Below are 16,849 nucleotides of genomic sequence, written 5' to 3'. Positions count from 1 at the left end.
CCTACCCAGAGTGCTCCCCCATTGTCCACCCCATCTCTCTCTCTCTCTCTCTCTGTCATACACACCTCTGCTACCACCTCTGGCTCATCACTCATAGACCCCACTGCCACCTCAATCCCTGCTCCCCTGCTGTCATCGCCAATCCCTCCCCCACCTAGTGTGTCCTAGGACCAGGGGCCCCCACCAGACTGGGACTACATGTCCCAGCACTGGCATGGGCACAGAGCAGGGCTGCAGTGCAGCAGTTTCCTTTGAAGCCACAGCTCCTGCCAGCAGGTGCTATCCCATCCGGCAATTGGGCACGAAGGATGTGAGATTTGTGGGGCGGGTATGGGGTTTGGAGGTGTTGTGGCTAGGTGTAGTGGTGGTGTGGGTTTTGTGGGGGGTGGGCATGGGGCCTGTGGGTGGATTGTGGGGGGGTTTATGAGTGTAAGGTTTGTGAGTGGGAGGTTTGTGGGGAGAGGGCCCTTGAGGCACTCATGGCTCTCTGCATTCAGAGCCCCCAGTTTTTGTGTGGTATGACCCGAGTCCCAGGGGCTACATATGGTGCACAGACCCCGCCCAGTTGCTGGCATGTGGGGGCTCCTGGCATTGCCACCAGGACCCATGTGCCATTGGGCAGGGCCAGCTCTTGCCTCCATGTGCCTGCCACGTGGAGGCAGGAGCTAGCCTGGCCCAATGGTGCACGGCTCCTGCCTGCAGTGCCAGGAGCCCTGGGTGGCAGCAGAAGCCAGCCCAGTCATGCCGGAAGGCGTGCGCCAGTGGGCTGGGTCAGCTCCATGTGCGAAGTAGCTCCCAAGACAGGCAGAGCTGCATGCACTGCGGGGCTCTGCCTGCAGTGGGCCATGAATGCCCTGAGGGCCCGCTGCTGGATGCTTACTGGGGCAGAGCCTGGGTCCCAGCCCACTCCGAGCCACTGTTGCCAGCCATGCCCCAATTCTGTTTCCTGTAGCTGGGGTGGCAGGGGCATGCAGCAGGCATAGAGATGCTCTGTCTGAGTGCTCGAGCAGCTCTTTGGAGGATCCAGATTACAGTTGGTTCGGGGCATGCTCCAGGAGCACACCCTTTCTTCTGCCTTGTTTTTTCTTGATACTGGGATTCCCCAGTATCAAACTTAGAGTCCATGCTGTATATTTAAAGGGCGGGGAACACTTTTTCATTCATGGCGTGCCTCCTGCAGCATCTTGGACTGCTTTGAGACTTCATAACAGACATGCTCACTCATGTGGGCTTTGCCAAAGAGTCTTACTATTCTTACGCTCTCTGTAAATTAGTATTGGGGGCTGGTGCTACATTTGCCCACCCCTATTATGCTATTAGGTTTGTTATTTGAAAGAACAACTTGTAAAACTGTCATTACAAAAAGTGCTTAGATCAGCTCCCTACAATCTATAGAATGGTGTGGCATTCCTGAAATTTTTAGGAATATCCTGATAGATGGAAGTATAGTACAGAAAGTATTTAACAGGAAATAATTAATAAGGACAATTACCATGGAGTATAGATGCATACAACAGACTAATGCATTTAAATACTAGTTTTATCTCTGATCTACCAGTGATTGGACCTAGCTGCCTTAGCTGACAATTTTTTATGGAAAATAAAGACATCTAGTGGTCTAACAATGTAAGGGCGCTACATAGGCAACGAGTACAGCAGTAGGCTGTTAGAGAAAATGCATTTGAAAATGAACATTCTGGGTTTGTGTTTCATGACTTGTTCCTGCATTTTTACTAGATATGTAATAGTCACTCTTTCTTATTAACGTTACTATTATCTAATTAGGAAGCAGAAAAAGTAGAATTTAACTTGGGTGATCTTCTCATACTATTAAAAAGAGGAGTTGCTAATTGACCAGCCCATCAACAACTCAATTTAAAGCCTGATTGCTTTTGTTTTGGTTGGTGGGCAGGGCAGGGGGACTGAACTAGGAGTTTTTAAGGAGGCTTTTGGCTCTCATTATGAGTCCTTGTTAATCACTTTCATGATAGATTTTAGATGTGGCTTTACTGAAAAACAAGAGGGGCAAGCCCTCTGAATGCTCTTGGGTGCTTATTTTATACACCCAAGGAAAAAAATATTCTTGGACCATTTTCAGATCTTTTTATAACCAAGAAGTAAACACTTTGGGCATTTTTAAAAATGTTCTTTGCATTTTTTAAATATTTTAAGAGCTCTCTATGTACTGTATTCATATTAAGGTTCATTTTTTGTATACTTACATTTTATGCTATGAATACTGAGGAACTTGCTTGAAGTTTTTCACGTGTAACCTTTAAATATGGGGTGAAGGTCTATTTTAGGAGAGGGAGGGTCAGAGAAGTTTTGGAATGGATTCTTTTTGCTGATAAAGGTATTTTGTGTTTGCTTTTGAAGGCTACGGTAGAATCTCTGGCTTTTTTTGGCAGTGGTCTTTGTTTTGTGTTTGTGGGTGTCATTTTGTTGGTGACATCTTGGCTGTCATTTTCTGGGGAGTTTTGGAGGAAGAGAAAGCATGTTTCTGTGTACATGTGTTTGGAAATGTTCCTTTTTAAGGCTCATTATCTGGGATTGTTTTGGGTCAAGTGACTAAAATTGGAGAGTCTCTGTGCAGTAGCTTTTAAGTCTGTATATTTGTGGTGCCCTTTCTACTTGGACAACAGGGGCTGCCAATGTATTATGCCCTTTCTTACCAACTTGAGGAGGATGTTCAATGTGTGTGACATTAGTATTGTGGTATGTGCATGCACACTGCTCCCCAGAACATTGTGAGATTATGTCTAGACTATTTGGGGGTTAGTCTTGCATTCCAAATAAAATTATTTACATGACTTTCATAGCTTTTGAGAGACTCTGAAATAACAAGTTATTCTTCAAAAGATGTCTCTAGAAAAGGATAAACATTTCCAGCTTAATGTGTAAAATAGAGAGAAGAAAGACTGTGAGAAGTCTAAGTTAGTGGGAACACTGGGCAACCAATTAGTCTGGGATGACACTCTATTGAGGAAAGGAGAGAGTTGAAGGTGGAAGGGGAAGAAGTGATACTAGGTAGTTCACATTTTCAGTATCTGTTTTTAGCTTCTGAGTTTATATACTCAAGACAGACAGAAATCCAGTCCCAACAGATTTGCAGGATTTAATGAGCAAAGAGCAGCAAAGGCAATACTGACGTAACAAGGATGACTTCTAATACATCGGACAGTTCTCTAATGGTTCAGGGCATTAACAGGATGAACATTAGTTAGCATCCTCATTCATTATCAAGATAAAATATCCACCCAGCACAATTTTCTGGAAAATAAATTATAATTTAGAGATGTTCCCTAACAGGAGACAGAACGAGTTGGGAATTGGTCCCTCAAGAAGACTGCAAGCCTTCCAGTTACTTGGTGAGAGGGGCTAAAGAACTGTAGAAGCTTGCCTGCTGCTTTGCAAATAAAACTTGCTTTTTAGTTCTCTTCATTCATGTGCTGGGGTTTCTTGATCCTGGTGATCCCTATACCAACTCCCTAGAAAGTCTCTGTGTCATACCTTCCTATTCCTTGCCTACTTAGTTGTCTACAAGGTGGAATGTAAGAAAGCAATGGGTCTTCCCCTTAATGCAGTCAGCATTTATATTTGGCAAGGTCAGCATATGAGAGGTCATGAAACCTCTGCTTGCTAGTTGAGTCATCAGATCTGCATGTTTACTGTCGCTGAGAACAAATGTAAATAAGTGAGCTCTGAGGTATAAGAGTAGCTTTGCACCTTGGGCAGAGGCAGTGGCTCTTGACTGCCCATAATTGAGCTGGGTAGCAGCAGTGGTGGCTGTTAATTTTGCACCTCCTCACTCCCCCCTAAGTTGGCCATTGATCCAGTCCCCCTCCTTAGTTACTTTTTCCTCAGTGCTATGGTGAGAGCCTGGGTAACCTACATTCAGGGACACTATTTCTTCCAGTCATGTCAGGAAATGTGACAAGAAGATCCATTTGAATGAACAGCCTCCTCCTGCGCTCACCTAGAAGCTACTCTGTGACTTGCAACATGGGTTGAATTGCAATTGGGTGCCATCTGAACTATGGACTGACTTGCTATTGGATCTCTTTGTATGGTATTGGACAACTCAGCTAAGAAAAAGAGGAGATGAATAGAATATGGGAAGCCAGGACAGATAGATGCCATGAGGCATTATCCTATTCAAAGCTAAATACCATTGCAGGTGTTCCGTAGTAGCAAATTTATTCCCTGCTGCATGATTGGATCATGTTATCTTTGCTTCTGCGTAACTGCCTTCTAACTGCTTGTTTAACAATTGTGACATTTTGCACCCCCTGCCAACTTTGATCAAATTCCGTGAATTTAAAACAATTTGTTTATACTTTTACAAGCTGATAGAACTGATGTTAAAATGTTGCATGTTGCAGGCTTTCAAACATGAATGATGGCCAGGGGGCTGCACGTAAAACTTGAAACATGACAATTTTTGCCTACTTTGATAAATGACTTCGTTTTTGTTTTAAACCTAGATAGTTTGGGAGTGTTTTCAAGGGACAGGTTGTATGGAAAATATCCCAATAAATATTTTGCGTTATTAAAGTATATCTTAGTTGATTTCTTGGACTCATAACAGCTATAGCTACTTTAAAAATGGCAGAAGAAAGATAGGAATTGCCTTAAAATCAATTGCTGCATGATGTACAAAGTACAGGACCAGAAACAAAACAGAGTTAGTTTGTTCTGCCACTTTTAAGATTGGATTTATTAACAAACTATTCGGCATACTAAAGGGCAGGAGACACAGAAGCATATTGGTTGAATGGAGGGAGCTACAAGGAGGTTCACAAGAGTGGCTCTAAAGCATATAAATGTGGTGGAAGGGTTCCATCTTTGACTCAATATGATGGGAAGATATATTTTTTGCTTCATTAGCTAGGGAAGGCGGTCCATCAATAAATGACATAAGACCTTTTCACAGGAATAAAACTGCTCTTATTGAAGTGAAAAGGCTTCAATGCCCATTAGAAATGCTCTAAAGTATCCATGCAGTCAGAGCAGGAGTCACTAGATAACACTTGCTTCAGGGTTGTTTTTTTGTTTGTTGTTGTTGTTGTTTTTTAAAATGACCAGATGTAATGAACTGGGCCTCTCCAGTACTAAGCAAAGTCATTTTCTGCCCTTGGTAACCTAGAGAGGCCAAGTGTGATCATCTGGGGTCCTATGTGGTTTAGGTAGATCCTGACCTGGCTCACTTTTCTCTTTGTATAGGGTAGCAGATTTATGTTTTTAAATCTGACTAAAGTTATACAGTCCAATGCAACCTTGCCCGTAACGTACATAGCCAATGTGCCTCTCTCCAACTTCTTTTTAGAAGATTGGTTAAACTTTCCATGCTCTTTCAGTGTTTGATCCTGTAGGGCAGTGATATAATGGGTATTACTAAGTGAGAATACTTAGGCTTCATTACCCAGAAACCCCTACATAGACATATTCTGCACTTAGAATGCCTTCACATAGCATGGAGACTAAGTTCACAATGTCACTTGGAGAATTTATCCATATGGGGACCTAGTGCAGAATAGCTACTGAGTTTTACATTTGTACTACTTTTCCAATAGCTTCCACCTGCAGACAAGATGGCTTGTTATAAGTAACACTTCCAAATATAACTGCTACTCTTTGACAGAATAAAGACAAGCTCTTAACAAACAGCAGAGTGAGTAAAATGAAAAACAGTACCAGTACTTCAAAGAAAAGAGGAAAATGCTTAAATTGCTGCCACCTGGAAAATACTCTTCCAAGAGAATTTCATTTCTTGTGAATTTAAGTCTAGCAGGGCTTTTCTCATGGCTATATTAACCTACTGTGACAGAGGTGTGGGATAACTGGGACATGTCAAGTCTGTGGTGAACCTCTGGAAAAAGCTCATAAGGCATTAAACCTACCTTTGATCAGTTCCTGACTGAGCAGATATTTCAGCCATTTTATTTTGTCTACTAGCAGACTAATTAAATCAAAGATCAAGAAGGCATGAGCAACTTCAGAAATGGCCTTTAGCAGATAAGACAGTCCCACCTCACTGCTCCTTTCAACTTTGGAATTACTTAGTAAATGGGTTCTTCAGTGGCAGGCCAGAAGTTGGCTGCTGTATCTGCAGACTCCTTTAAACTGGCTAACTGTGTTCAGGTATCTGGGGTCATCAGTTCAATGGAATGCAGTTAGATGAAGAGCTGAACCATCAAAAAACAGCAGGGTGGACAAACTGGAAGTTGGTGACAAGAATATTATGCAACAGGAGAGTATCAGTGAAGCTGAAGGGGAAAGCCTACAAGACATGTGCATCCAGCACTAATGTATGAAGCAGAGACATGGCCCCTGAAAAATTCACTGAAGGAGACTGCACGTGACAGAGATTAGATGCTCCGGTGGATGTGTGGAGTGACGAAGATGGATAAAGTGAAGTTACAACAGAGGATCAGTGAAGGTAGTGGAAGCATCTAAGAAAGTACAAGAGAGAAGACTGGAATAGTATGGGAATGTTCAAAGGAGTACAGAAGAATAGGTGGGAAAAGAAGTTACCAAAAATGGCACTACCAGGGAGAAGGGGAAGAGAAAGGCTGAAGATGAGATGGAGAGAGATAGCAGAGGGACATGAAAGAGAAGGATTTGGAAAAAAAAACATATGACCAAAGCCAATGGAGAGCCAGGATCCACCACAGTGACCCTGTTTAGATGTGACCAGTGAAGGAAGAAAAACTATGTTCAGGTGTTTTAAATATGTAAGCAAGACCATACTGGGTCAGACCACAGTTCCACCAAACTTGGTATCCTATATCTCTCAGTGGCAGAATGGATGCTAAGGGGAAAGAGGATTTAGACAATGTCTATCCAGACTGATCAGTTTTCTACTCTCTTTCCCTGCAGCCTTCAGTACTTAGAGGCCTAGGAAGCTCTAATCTGGAGGATACTATGCTAACTCTCCAAAATCCACTGATGAATCTGTCCTGCATGAATCTTTCCAATCCTCTTTTCAGTCTGGTTGTCAGCCTCTACATCATCTTGTGGCAGTGAATTCCACAAATTAATAATGCACTGTGTTTAAAAAAAAAAATCACTTTTTTTCTTCTCTCTTGTACTCTCCCTGTATGTCCCCTAGTTCTAGTATTGAGAGAGATCTTTAATAATACATTATTTATTTTCCCTATGCCATTCATTATTTTATGGTCATCAAATCCTCCCTCAGTCATCTTTTCTCTAAACTGAAAAGTCCTGGGTTATCTCTCTGTGTACAGAAGCTTCTCCATACTCCTAATTATTCTCATTGCCTTTATCTGTACCTTTTCTATTAATCCTTTTGGGTGCTGGGGGGTAGGTGGGGAAGGAAGCAAGGGGGAAAGGACCAGGACTGCTTTTTTCAATTTCTGCTTTTTCAGTGATTGCTTATGACAGCAGGAAAAGGGGCCTACGGTGATTTTTTTTTTTTATGACTGCAGACATGACTTTCCATAATATTTGTTAAAACGGATTATCTAGCTTTCTGATTAGTTAGGGACTTCTGTAGGTAACTAACAATAGGTGATTTCGAAGTGTGTGATCAGTAGCAGGTCCCATGCAGCAATTTTAATGATTTTCTCAGGCCAGCACACTTATTCACTCAGTAGTTCTGGTTTGGTTCATACTAGGTGTGAACAAAATGGCAGATATGGCCTGTGGCTGGACTCCATTTCCCAGCAGTGCTGCTGCTGCTGGACCCAGCTTTGCTGCCCAAGCACCCCAGCTCATCTGCCCCACACCCACCACTGGGGATGGGACCTACATAGGCAGGGGCCACAAATAGGCATGACAAGGGTTGGCAGGGCTGGGGAGACCCCAGGATCTTGAGGCGGTGACAGCACGGGGCTGGAGCAGAGCTGCGATCCACTCCCTACACACCCCTGCCTGCACCACCTGTGCTTATCGCAGGAGTGTGTGGGCAGCAGAGCTCTGCCTTGGCTCCATGTTGTCACCACCTCAAGAACCTGAGTTATCCTTAGCCCCACCTGCCCAATGTGCTTCTGGCTGTGTGACTTGCCTGCAGGGGTCCTGCCCCTGACGGTGAGTGTGAAGCGGATGGGTCAGCATCCCCAGGGAGCAGGGCTGGGTCCAGCAGTGGCAGGGCTGCCAGGAAATGAAGTCCATCACAGGCTAGACCCAGCCCACGGGCCGTATTTTGCCCACCCCTTGTTTATACTCTACAAACAGCACTAAAGATTAGTTTTTCAAGCTAATATAATTTATAAGTAAAAATATGTGTTTATACAAGAGGTTCATCAATTACCTTGTTACTGGAGTACCTCAGGATCTGTGAGGTAGAGCAATTTCATCTGTATGTATGGAAAATTAGTCACGGAGAGACTGAACAACTTACCCAAGTCAAACAGGAGATATGCAGAAGAGCAGGGACTCACACTCACATTTCCTGAGTCCCTTGGCAACACCCCAGTGGAGGGATGGTCTTTCTTCCTTCAATAAGAAACTCAGAAATAACCTATACTTTTCCTACTAAAAAATAACTTTCTGTGCCTTTGGGCCTTGCCCTCCCATTGCCCCTTTTCAGAGTATCTTCAATACTACCATCTGTTTTGTGACTAAAGGACTAAATTCATATCGTTACAGTGAAAAATGGTTTATTCAGACAGGCCGTGGTATATCAACTTTTGTTTAAAAATTTATTTTTGAATGTTAGACTCAACTTTATAATCTTACAAAGACTCTGACTGCCCAGATCACATGCTTGAACAAATAAACGCTAGCAATGAGTACAAAGTGAATGCAATAAGCAATCTTGTCTTCTACATATCTAAATACAAATGGAGACCATCCTTGCCAGGCTTCCAGAGTGTGTGTTACTTTCTGAAAAGCAGGTGACAATGGTATGAAACATAGCTGGGTGGGGTGCTTCCCCATTCAGTATACCAGAATCAAGTTGTCTTTTTCAGAGTAGCAGGTCAATCTGCCACATTTTGTACAGCCAAGTTCTCCATATTATCCAAAATGTTTTATCCTTCATGGGGACTAGTGCAGGGGCAGGCAATTATTTTGGGCAGATTAATATTAATTTTCTAAATTTTTTAGGGGCCCTATGGGCCAGATAGAATGGTTTGGAGGGCCACATCCGGCCGGCATTTTGCCCAGCCCTGGACTCATGACTAGCCAAATGACAGGGCGCAAAATGCCTATGAACCCCTGAGAACTCAAACAAACGAGTTTTCTAGTAATATGCAAGCTGCAACCAACACAGTGCATACATTTACAGATGGTCAGAAAATACAGATTGTTGCCTTTGCCTGGTTTTATTCTTCAAGAACTGTTTTCCCCTTTGCTTTTTTTAACCATGTAGGAATGCTAGAATAGCTGACTGACAGCTAAATCCACTTTAATATACATTTGTAAAAGCCCATCTTGACTTGTATCTAGGGTAGCTATATTAACTGTTATAAAGCCACCTTTTCATGGCAGCATGTACAACAGAACCATACATACTAAAATTAACTGGAAAACAGAAGCTTCTATCACCCTGTCCCACTGTGTAACGGTAGACTTTGCAGGAAGTATTTGGGGAAAAAAAATATAGCTTTCTTGCAGAGCAAAGGAAAACCCCATGGGGACTGTTACACAACTTAACCACATCTGTGAATTTCTGGAAAAGACTATCATTTAAGTTCAGACATAAAAGCAAGTAGCTTATGCTTCAAAAAAGCATAGTTTGAAATCATAATTCATCCGAACAGGGCAGTAAAAGCAACATTTTGACCTGAACTTGTGAGTTTGCAGGTGTCCAGATGTAAGATAATAGGATCCCTTTCTTGTTTAAAAGAAAAAAAAAACAAAAAATGGACACAGGTGACTGGTGCCTCCTGAGTCTGGGGTGCCACCATATGTGGGTTGGCCTGGGGGCATGCCAAAAGTCCCATAATCCACTCCTATACTTCTGTGCCGCAGCTTAGTGGCCTGCCCCCACCCCGCTCAATATGTCACCAGCCTATATGGCAAAAAAACACCCCGTCCTGAGTAGTCCCATGTGGGGGGCCAATCCAGGGGGGAGGCACATCCCTTCCCCCAGTAGTCGCCTATGAATGGACATCTTGTAGGCAGTTTGGCTTATGCCTAGAAGCAAAATGAAAGCTACGTTGCTTATCCTTCTTGTTAGCCTGTCTAAAAGGCCACTTGTATTTTCAATCCTTTGCTATGAATGCTACCTGTAACAAAGGTGTAGGTTGTAGCCATGTTGGTTTCAACTAATTTCAATCTTCCTCACTTATTTGGAGCAAGTTCCCCTCTTGCATGCTTAGGGTAAGGCTTAAAAGGTGGTCCTTTTGAGCCACCAAGCTGTTAAGAAAAAACTCTATTGATCAGTCCTAGGAAAGAAAATGCAATTAGCAGCGGTATCTTGGCATAAATGAATTAACAAAACCAGTGCTAGCCCAAGACAGTGCATTATCCCACCAAGCTGAAACAAACATGTGCAATAGCAAATTATATTTGGGAAGGCTTAGACATCCAAATTTGGAGGAACGATTGCTGGTATTTTTGACGTCCTCATCCAGTCATTGACAGCAAATGGACAGCACTCCTATGAACATATCAAGCCTCACTAGCTTTATTGGGGCTCAAAGTTTCAGTTTACTCCTCAGTAATAATAAACAGGCAGGCTGACTGCCACACTTTCATTTCACTTGTCATCAGATTGCACAAATATACTTTTAATAACAGAAAACTAGCTCTAAAAAACCAAATGGGTTATTTCCATAGAAGTGCATCTTCCTAGGAGCCAATTGCACATTGTTTCAAAATGCTGCTTCCCCCTAATTAAATGATATCTACTTCAATACTAATTACAGCTACAGAAATAAAATGAATATGCTATTCCATAAGCGTTGCTGCTGAACTTCCTTTGAACATTTGAAGAAAAAAGGGCAAAAGGAAAATGCAGAGAAACAACATGTGTAAAGCCCAGAGGAAGGAAAAGCACAATGTATAACCTGTTTGTTACTGCATCCACTCTCAGTGGAGGACATGTGGCACTGGCTGAGACAGTGAGGGAAAATCTTTTTGGCAGGTATGCCGCAAAATAACCCTATATCCTCCCCAGGTGCTATTCCAGTTCCTTTCCCATCTCATTTGCTGCTCTGCTTTCCGCTGCCTGCCCGATCAACTGTTGTGCTGGTTGTTCCCTGATCTGCTGCATAAAGACAGAAGCTGCCTGTGCCACAGGTTGGCCTCATCTGAGCTTAAAGATGCTTAGTATCTCACAGGGAGCAGTTCCATAGGAGATGAGAGAAAAGGTAGTCATACTGTCTGCCTCTACAGAATACTCTTCCTCCATTCAAAGTCTTTCTAATACAGTACAGTAGACTACCTACCTACCTACTACCTCTCTAAGGTCTCTCTCCAAAGAATTCATAGGAACACATTATTATTGAAACCCTCCCATGTTTAAGGTTTTGTTCGGTATCTTGCAACTGTTGTTTTCCTGCAGAATAAGAACTGTGATCCAAGTTGGTTACTACTACTTGTGTAGCATCATGTTGTAAGCTCTTTCCTTAACACCTGCGTGAGCTATCTGCTCTACCCAGAACTGTCCAGAAAAGGTCTCTCTCACCCCATACACACGCAGGTTTGAGAGAAATTATCAAGAAGTTTAGGAGCTTCAGTAACTTGCCCACTCAAGGACTCTGGAAACCATTTCTTGCTTATGCATCGATCAGTTCTAGCTCAGCTTTTCCTTCAGACTGACTGATAAATAAGCACTATGCTCTGCTCCTTTTGTCACTGTAGGAAAACAAACTGCAACAAGCTAGTCTTAGTTGCAGCACTTATAGTCACACACATTTCACAGGACAGTGGTGGCATCAGAATCTTACACTAGGTTACCAGCTTGTCAACTTAATGGTAAGTTCAAGTACAGGGATTGAAACAGAAAGGCAGGAAATTTAAATGGAGCAAAGGAAATGCTTTTTTTGCTTTTTTTTTTTTTTTTTAAAGAGTGCATAACAAACCCGTGGAATGTCTTGCTTTATGAGAGCAGTTGAAGACATGAGTTCAACACTGTCTGAGAGATGATTTGCTACTTACGAATGAAAACATCCATAGTTATATTGAACAGAATCAGATAAGAAAATGTTTTTGAAGAGAGAAGTCTCCATGCTTCAAGGTGTAAGTCGGCCTCAAAGAATCTGCATCCAGGGACATATTAGACTTTAAGTAGCCATTGTACAATTTTTTGCACTAACTGTGCAGCAACTATTTTTGATCACTGATAGGATACTGAATATAACTCTCCACTCTTCTGATGTGAGGAGACAATTCATACTACATTATCCTTTCTTGTGTCATTCAGATGTCAGGCTGTAGAGTGATTAGGTAAAGGAAGTCCTCCATTCCCAAGAGGCTTGTTTAGCATTAGTTACAGTTGATACTGTACATAGTCAGCATATGTTTATCAAGTTCTACATGACCGTGACTCTAAACTCTATGGTAGCGTTACCAGCAGTCTGTGGTACACCATTAAGTTCAATGATAGATTGTCATTTCTACAATAATACAAAATAACCTGTAAAACCAATATGTAACACCGTATATGCATGAATATAAAAATAAAACCACACCATCAATATGCGACTTTAATAATCCACATCCACAGTAGCAAAGGTAGATGACTTCAACGATCTTCAGTATTGAGTAGCTGGTTCTCATTTTCATACCCATCGGGCAGGTATGCTTTCCTTAGCTGGTCTGATTTAGGTATAGAACCACCATTCTTTACGTGACGAGACAGGAAGGCTCGCACTGAAGGATGATCAGCTTTTTCGAGTGGGATGTTGGCTTCCAGGCACATTTTCACAAAGTCCTGGATGACGCTGGTTTTCTCTGTCTGAGAAGTACTGTTGCACTGGAGAGAAGCAGTCAGAGTCCTCTGTTTCTTCCTTGTATTCTGCTCTTCAAACTCTGCCTTTCGCTTTGTATGTGTTTTGGACTTGAGGTGGTCGTTGATCGCTGACTTGCGTACATGATTCAAAACCACATTGCAGGAAGTGCAGAACAGTTTCCCTCCCTCTTCATGCAAGTCACTGCCAAATTCTGTTACACGATCCTGAGGAGTCACGTATAAAGCAGTCTTAGATCGGTTACGGGAAGGCGTAGTTTTCACTCCAAATCGCTCCATTGTTGTCTTTGATACACTTCTTTGAAAACAAAAGGAACAGATGATACATCACATTTATGTAGGTCAGTTTTGTACCCTATACTCCACAGGCCTACATGTCAAATACATATTATTTGATTTTTTTTTTTTTTTTTTTTTTGGAAAATACTGGCCATGTTTCATAAGTAAACATACAGAAAATAATTAATTGAAGAGGTTGAAACAGACTTAACTGAATTTGGACCTCTTGTTAATGGCTGCAACTTATTCCTAACTCTGATGTTTGGCATCTTGAAGTAATCTGGGAAAGCCCATGTTTACTCCTGTTTTCAGGCTGCTAATAACCTTGACCAAATTATGATAGAGGCAGAAACAAACAGGCTTCAATTTTCAGTGTTTACATAACTCTCTGACTTTAAAAATGCAGATTACCTTTTTAAATATAGACCAATCTCCAGGAAATAGGGGGAAAAAATGAAAGACTTACAGTCTGTGCTTAGAGTGAAAACATTTCTGTGGAGGCAGAAATTACTCCAGAAGTTGGGTAAAATGTTAAAAAATGTCTACAGCTGCAAAACTGCAGAGACTACAAGGCTCAAAGTTAATTGCTGATCAGTGGAAGTTAGATGAAATGAAAGCTCCTTTTAAGAAACTTTTTAAAGTTTTACTCTATCTGCAAAAGGTTTTAGTAGAGCAAAAACTAGTTTGCAATTTGCTGTGGCTTTCTGTTTATCTCCTGAGACTCAGTAACCCTTATGCCACAAAAACTATACTTGTGTAAAAGCCACTGAGAAACACCGCCAATGAGACGGCTTGAATCTTTTCAGATTTGATTTGGAACCATCCCTCCATCTTGTCTGCTCAGGCCTGAAAATAACAGTTTTCAAGCCTTAGTTGAATCATAAGCAAGTACTAGAATAAAAGCCACCTGATCTTCCAGTTAGGCAGGGGTGCAGTTTTGGTCAACAGCCAACCTGCAAACATCTAATTAAAAAAAAAAAAGCAACCCCCTACCATTTTTATAATATAGATGTTGACAATCTTTTACAACCTTTCAAAGCAAACTAGATTACAGAAGTGGGCAACAAGCCAAATAACTGTACTATAATTAAACTTGAACTGACATTTTTGTGAGAGACTAATAGGCCTGAGGAAGTTGAGCTTTGGTTCAATTTAATTGTTCATTATCTTATGCAGGTCTCTCTTGCATCTTGATATAAATCCTGCCTCTAAGGTCACGTTGATGAAAGGAAAACAATTCTTTACTAGTTAAACCAATGAGCAGGTAGGGCCCTAGTTCTGTTAGTAAAGGGGCAATGGATGATTCAAAGGCTTGCCAAGACTTACTTTGAAAAAAAGTTCAGATGACATGAGAGATCGTGTGGGTAGAGAACGGTTGTTTAATTGTAGCTATGAATATGTCAGGGCCTTAAGAACTTGGTATCACCAGCATCTTCAAACAGCTACCCTGGAGGAGATGCCTAGCCTGCTTGGTTAAGGTCTGCGTTCTATATATCCAGTTGTTGTTGTTGTTGTTTTTTTAAAGCACACAAAGCCTGCAGTTGCAACAGATGTTGTAAGAGAGTGTTCTGGAAATCTCAATTGGGAGCAAAGCTTGCTGAACCACATTATTGCCTCTGAATACTTCAGGGAAGAGCCACCGGGCAGAACAAGCTGCAATTCCAACTTCAGAGGTTAAGGAAAATGCAGAAGACCACATGCTCAGGAACTACACAAAGGAGACAAAGACCACTACAGCCTATGCCAGCTGAAGTGCTCAGATGACCCTGAGCATCAGTTGGAGACTATATCCCCAGATGTTTTGTACCATAATCTGAACTTTAAAGACAAGGCAAGCTGAAGACTTTCTTTTGCTTTCAGTTTTATTTTTCTTTCTTTTTTTATTTGTCATGAGATACAAATATCCTCTTATCACTATATTTCTCCATAGCTTCTTTTTGAAGGAAGTGTGTGCACGTTCATACATTTAAGCACGTGTCACCAGAATGAAAGCACTGGTACTTATTCTTGAACTCAAATTCTGAATGAATCCCTTTTAAATCAATTTTTGAGAGCTGCGTAGCTTGTCAGTTGGATGACTCAAAGGGGAAGTGAGAGTTGTTGAGCGCTACTGTGTCAGAAGCAGAAAGATCAGAGAGAGGAAGGAGGGAAGGCTAACTTCTAAACAAAAGCATTCACCTGTTCAGTGGATTACCTTGCCATGAGCAGTATCCTGGAACTAGGACTCAGGGTGAAACAGATGGATACCTCCTTATGGCTGCAAGCTTCGGATTTGACTTGACCATTTTCTGTATTCATTTCATAATGCGATCGCAAGCCAAATCGATCTGACGACTTGCTCAGTGCCTCTATTCAAAAATCCTACGAACTCTTGGCTTGTTCCAGTTGGGCCGAGATTTTTCATGAGATGGGTGGAAATGGAACAAGTCGACCTCAGCCAAAAGGTTGGCTAGGTCCAAGCTTGCCGGGTCACGATTGTTTTGTTTTCTTTTGTTTTTTTTTAACACAACAGCTTGCGCGTACGGAGCGGCCTTTCTGCTTGGGCTCAGAACTCGCAAAGGTAAGGTGCTGGAGGTGTTTTAAAGCCACCTCACCCTCTGCAGGAATGGCCACCTCTGGTCTTCGCCTCGGCCGCTTTGTCTCTCTGGAAGTTATGCACACAGACAAGAAACCAGGTTTTATTTAGGCGCTGTGGCCACATCGGGCCAGCGCTCAGCCCAGCAGCCATGCCTTCGGCCTTCTCCGGACCCTTTTTGAAGAATAACAAATTTAAAAAACAACACCCCCAACCCTCCCCAAATCCAACCAGCGGTGGTTTCCCTTCCTGGAGGGGCTGGGGGGAGGAAGGGCCCCTTCCTGTCATGGGTAGACTTGCAGCGCCAGGTCCACTTTCATGGGGCCTGTTTGCAGGCCCAAGCCCCCACTGCCTGAGGTAGGGCCACACCCATCCCCGACCGACCGTTGGGGCCCGCGGGCGCGGGCGGGGCCAAGACTGGGAGGGGCTCAGAGGGGGCGGGGCGACCGCGGAGGGCGCCCAAGGCAGCAGCGCGGGGTGGAAGGTGGGGTCCCCCCAGGGGAATGCCTCGCTCCTCCCGACCACGCCCCGCACCCGAGGGGGAGGGGAGCCGTCCCGCCGCCTTCCCCAGGCCGCACCCTTCTCCTTACCGCTCCGGGGCGGGCGCGCCCAGGCCCGCGCTGCCCGCAGCCCGCCAGACAGCCTCCCCCTGCCACCCGCCCAGCCCGGCGGCCGCGGTAGGCGGGACCGAGCGCCCTAGCAACAGCGCCGCCAATCAGAGCGTAGCCGCTGCTGCGCGAGCGCACAGGTCCTCTCAGCCTAGAGGAATAGAGGGAGACGGAAGCTCACCCAATGACGAAGGGGAGGAGCCGGCGTGATGGAGGAGCCCGCTGCCCAATGGGTATTCGAGATGGGAAGGGAACGCTACGGGGGAGCAACCAATCCACAAAAGGGCGGGGGGGCAGGGTGAGCGGGTTTTGATGGACTCTCGGCCACACCAATCGCAAGGCGGGTTCAAAGTAATGAAGAGAGTTTGCGCCCAATCGCGCGTGGCGGAATCAAGGGTGGAGCGCAAGGGGGGCGGGCTCGGACAGTGACAGGCGCGGGGCCGGGCCAACCCGCGCGCGGCCGGGGGGCCTGGCCGGATGTGACGTTATGGATGCGGGGGGCGGGCC

The 16,849-nt window shown here is 43.7% G+C and overlaps 1 protein-coding gene across 4 annotated transcripts; it reads right to left on the bottom strand.

Moving 5' to 3' along the window:
* Positions 1-10,144: 10,144 nt before the first annotated feature.
* Positions 10,145-16,486, bottom strand: CGGBP1 (CGG triplet repeat binding protein 1). 4 transcript variants are annotated; one of them, XM_019528576.1, is made up of 3 exons: positions 16,325-16,486; positions 15,354-15,803; positions 10,145-13,178 (listed from the first exon to the last, which is right to left on the bottom strand). In XM_019528576.1, the coding sequence occupies exons 2-3, from the start codon at positions 15,455-15,457 to the stop codon at positions 12,656-12,658; spliced, it is 627 nt and encodes a 208-aa protein (XP_019384121.1). In that variant the 5' UTR covers positions 15,458-15,803; positions 16,325-16,486; the 3' UTR covers positions 10,145-12,655. The 4 variants fall into 4 exon arrangements, with proteins under 4 accessions (XP_019384121.1, XP_019384122.1, XP_019384123.1 ...); XM_019528577.1 differs by lacking the exon at positions 16,325-16,486 and having other exon boundaries at positions 15,354-15,920; XM_019528578.1 differs by lacking the exon at positions 16,325-16,486 and having other exon boundaries at positions 15,338-15,426.
* Between the last annotated feature and the right edge of the window lie 363 nt (positions 16,487-16,849).

This window comes from Crocodylus porosus, unplaced genomic scaffold, assembly GCF_001723895.1.
Source record: "Crocodylus porosus isolate Cpor-Errol unplaced genomic scaffold, CroPor_comp1, whole genome shotgun sequence".
Lineage (NCBI taxonomy): Eukaryota > Metazoa > Chordata > Crocodylia > Crocodylidae > Crocodylus > Crocodylus porosus.
The sequence above is the reverse complement of the archived record's forward strand: the minus strand, read 5'-3'. Positions and strand labels throughout refer to the sequence as shown.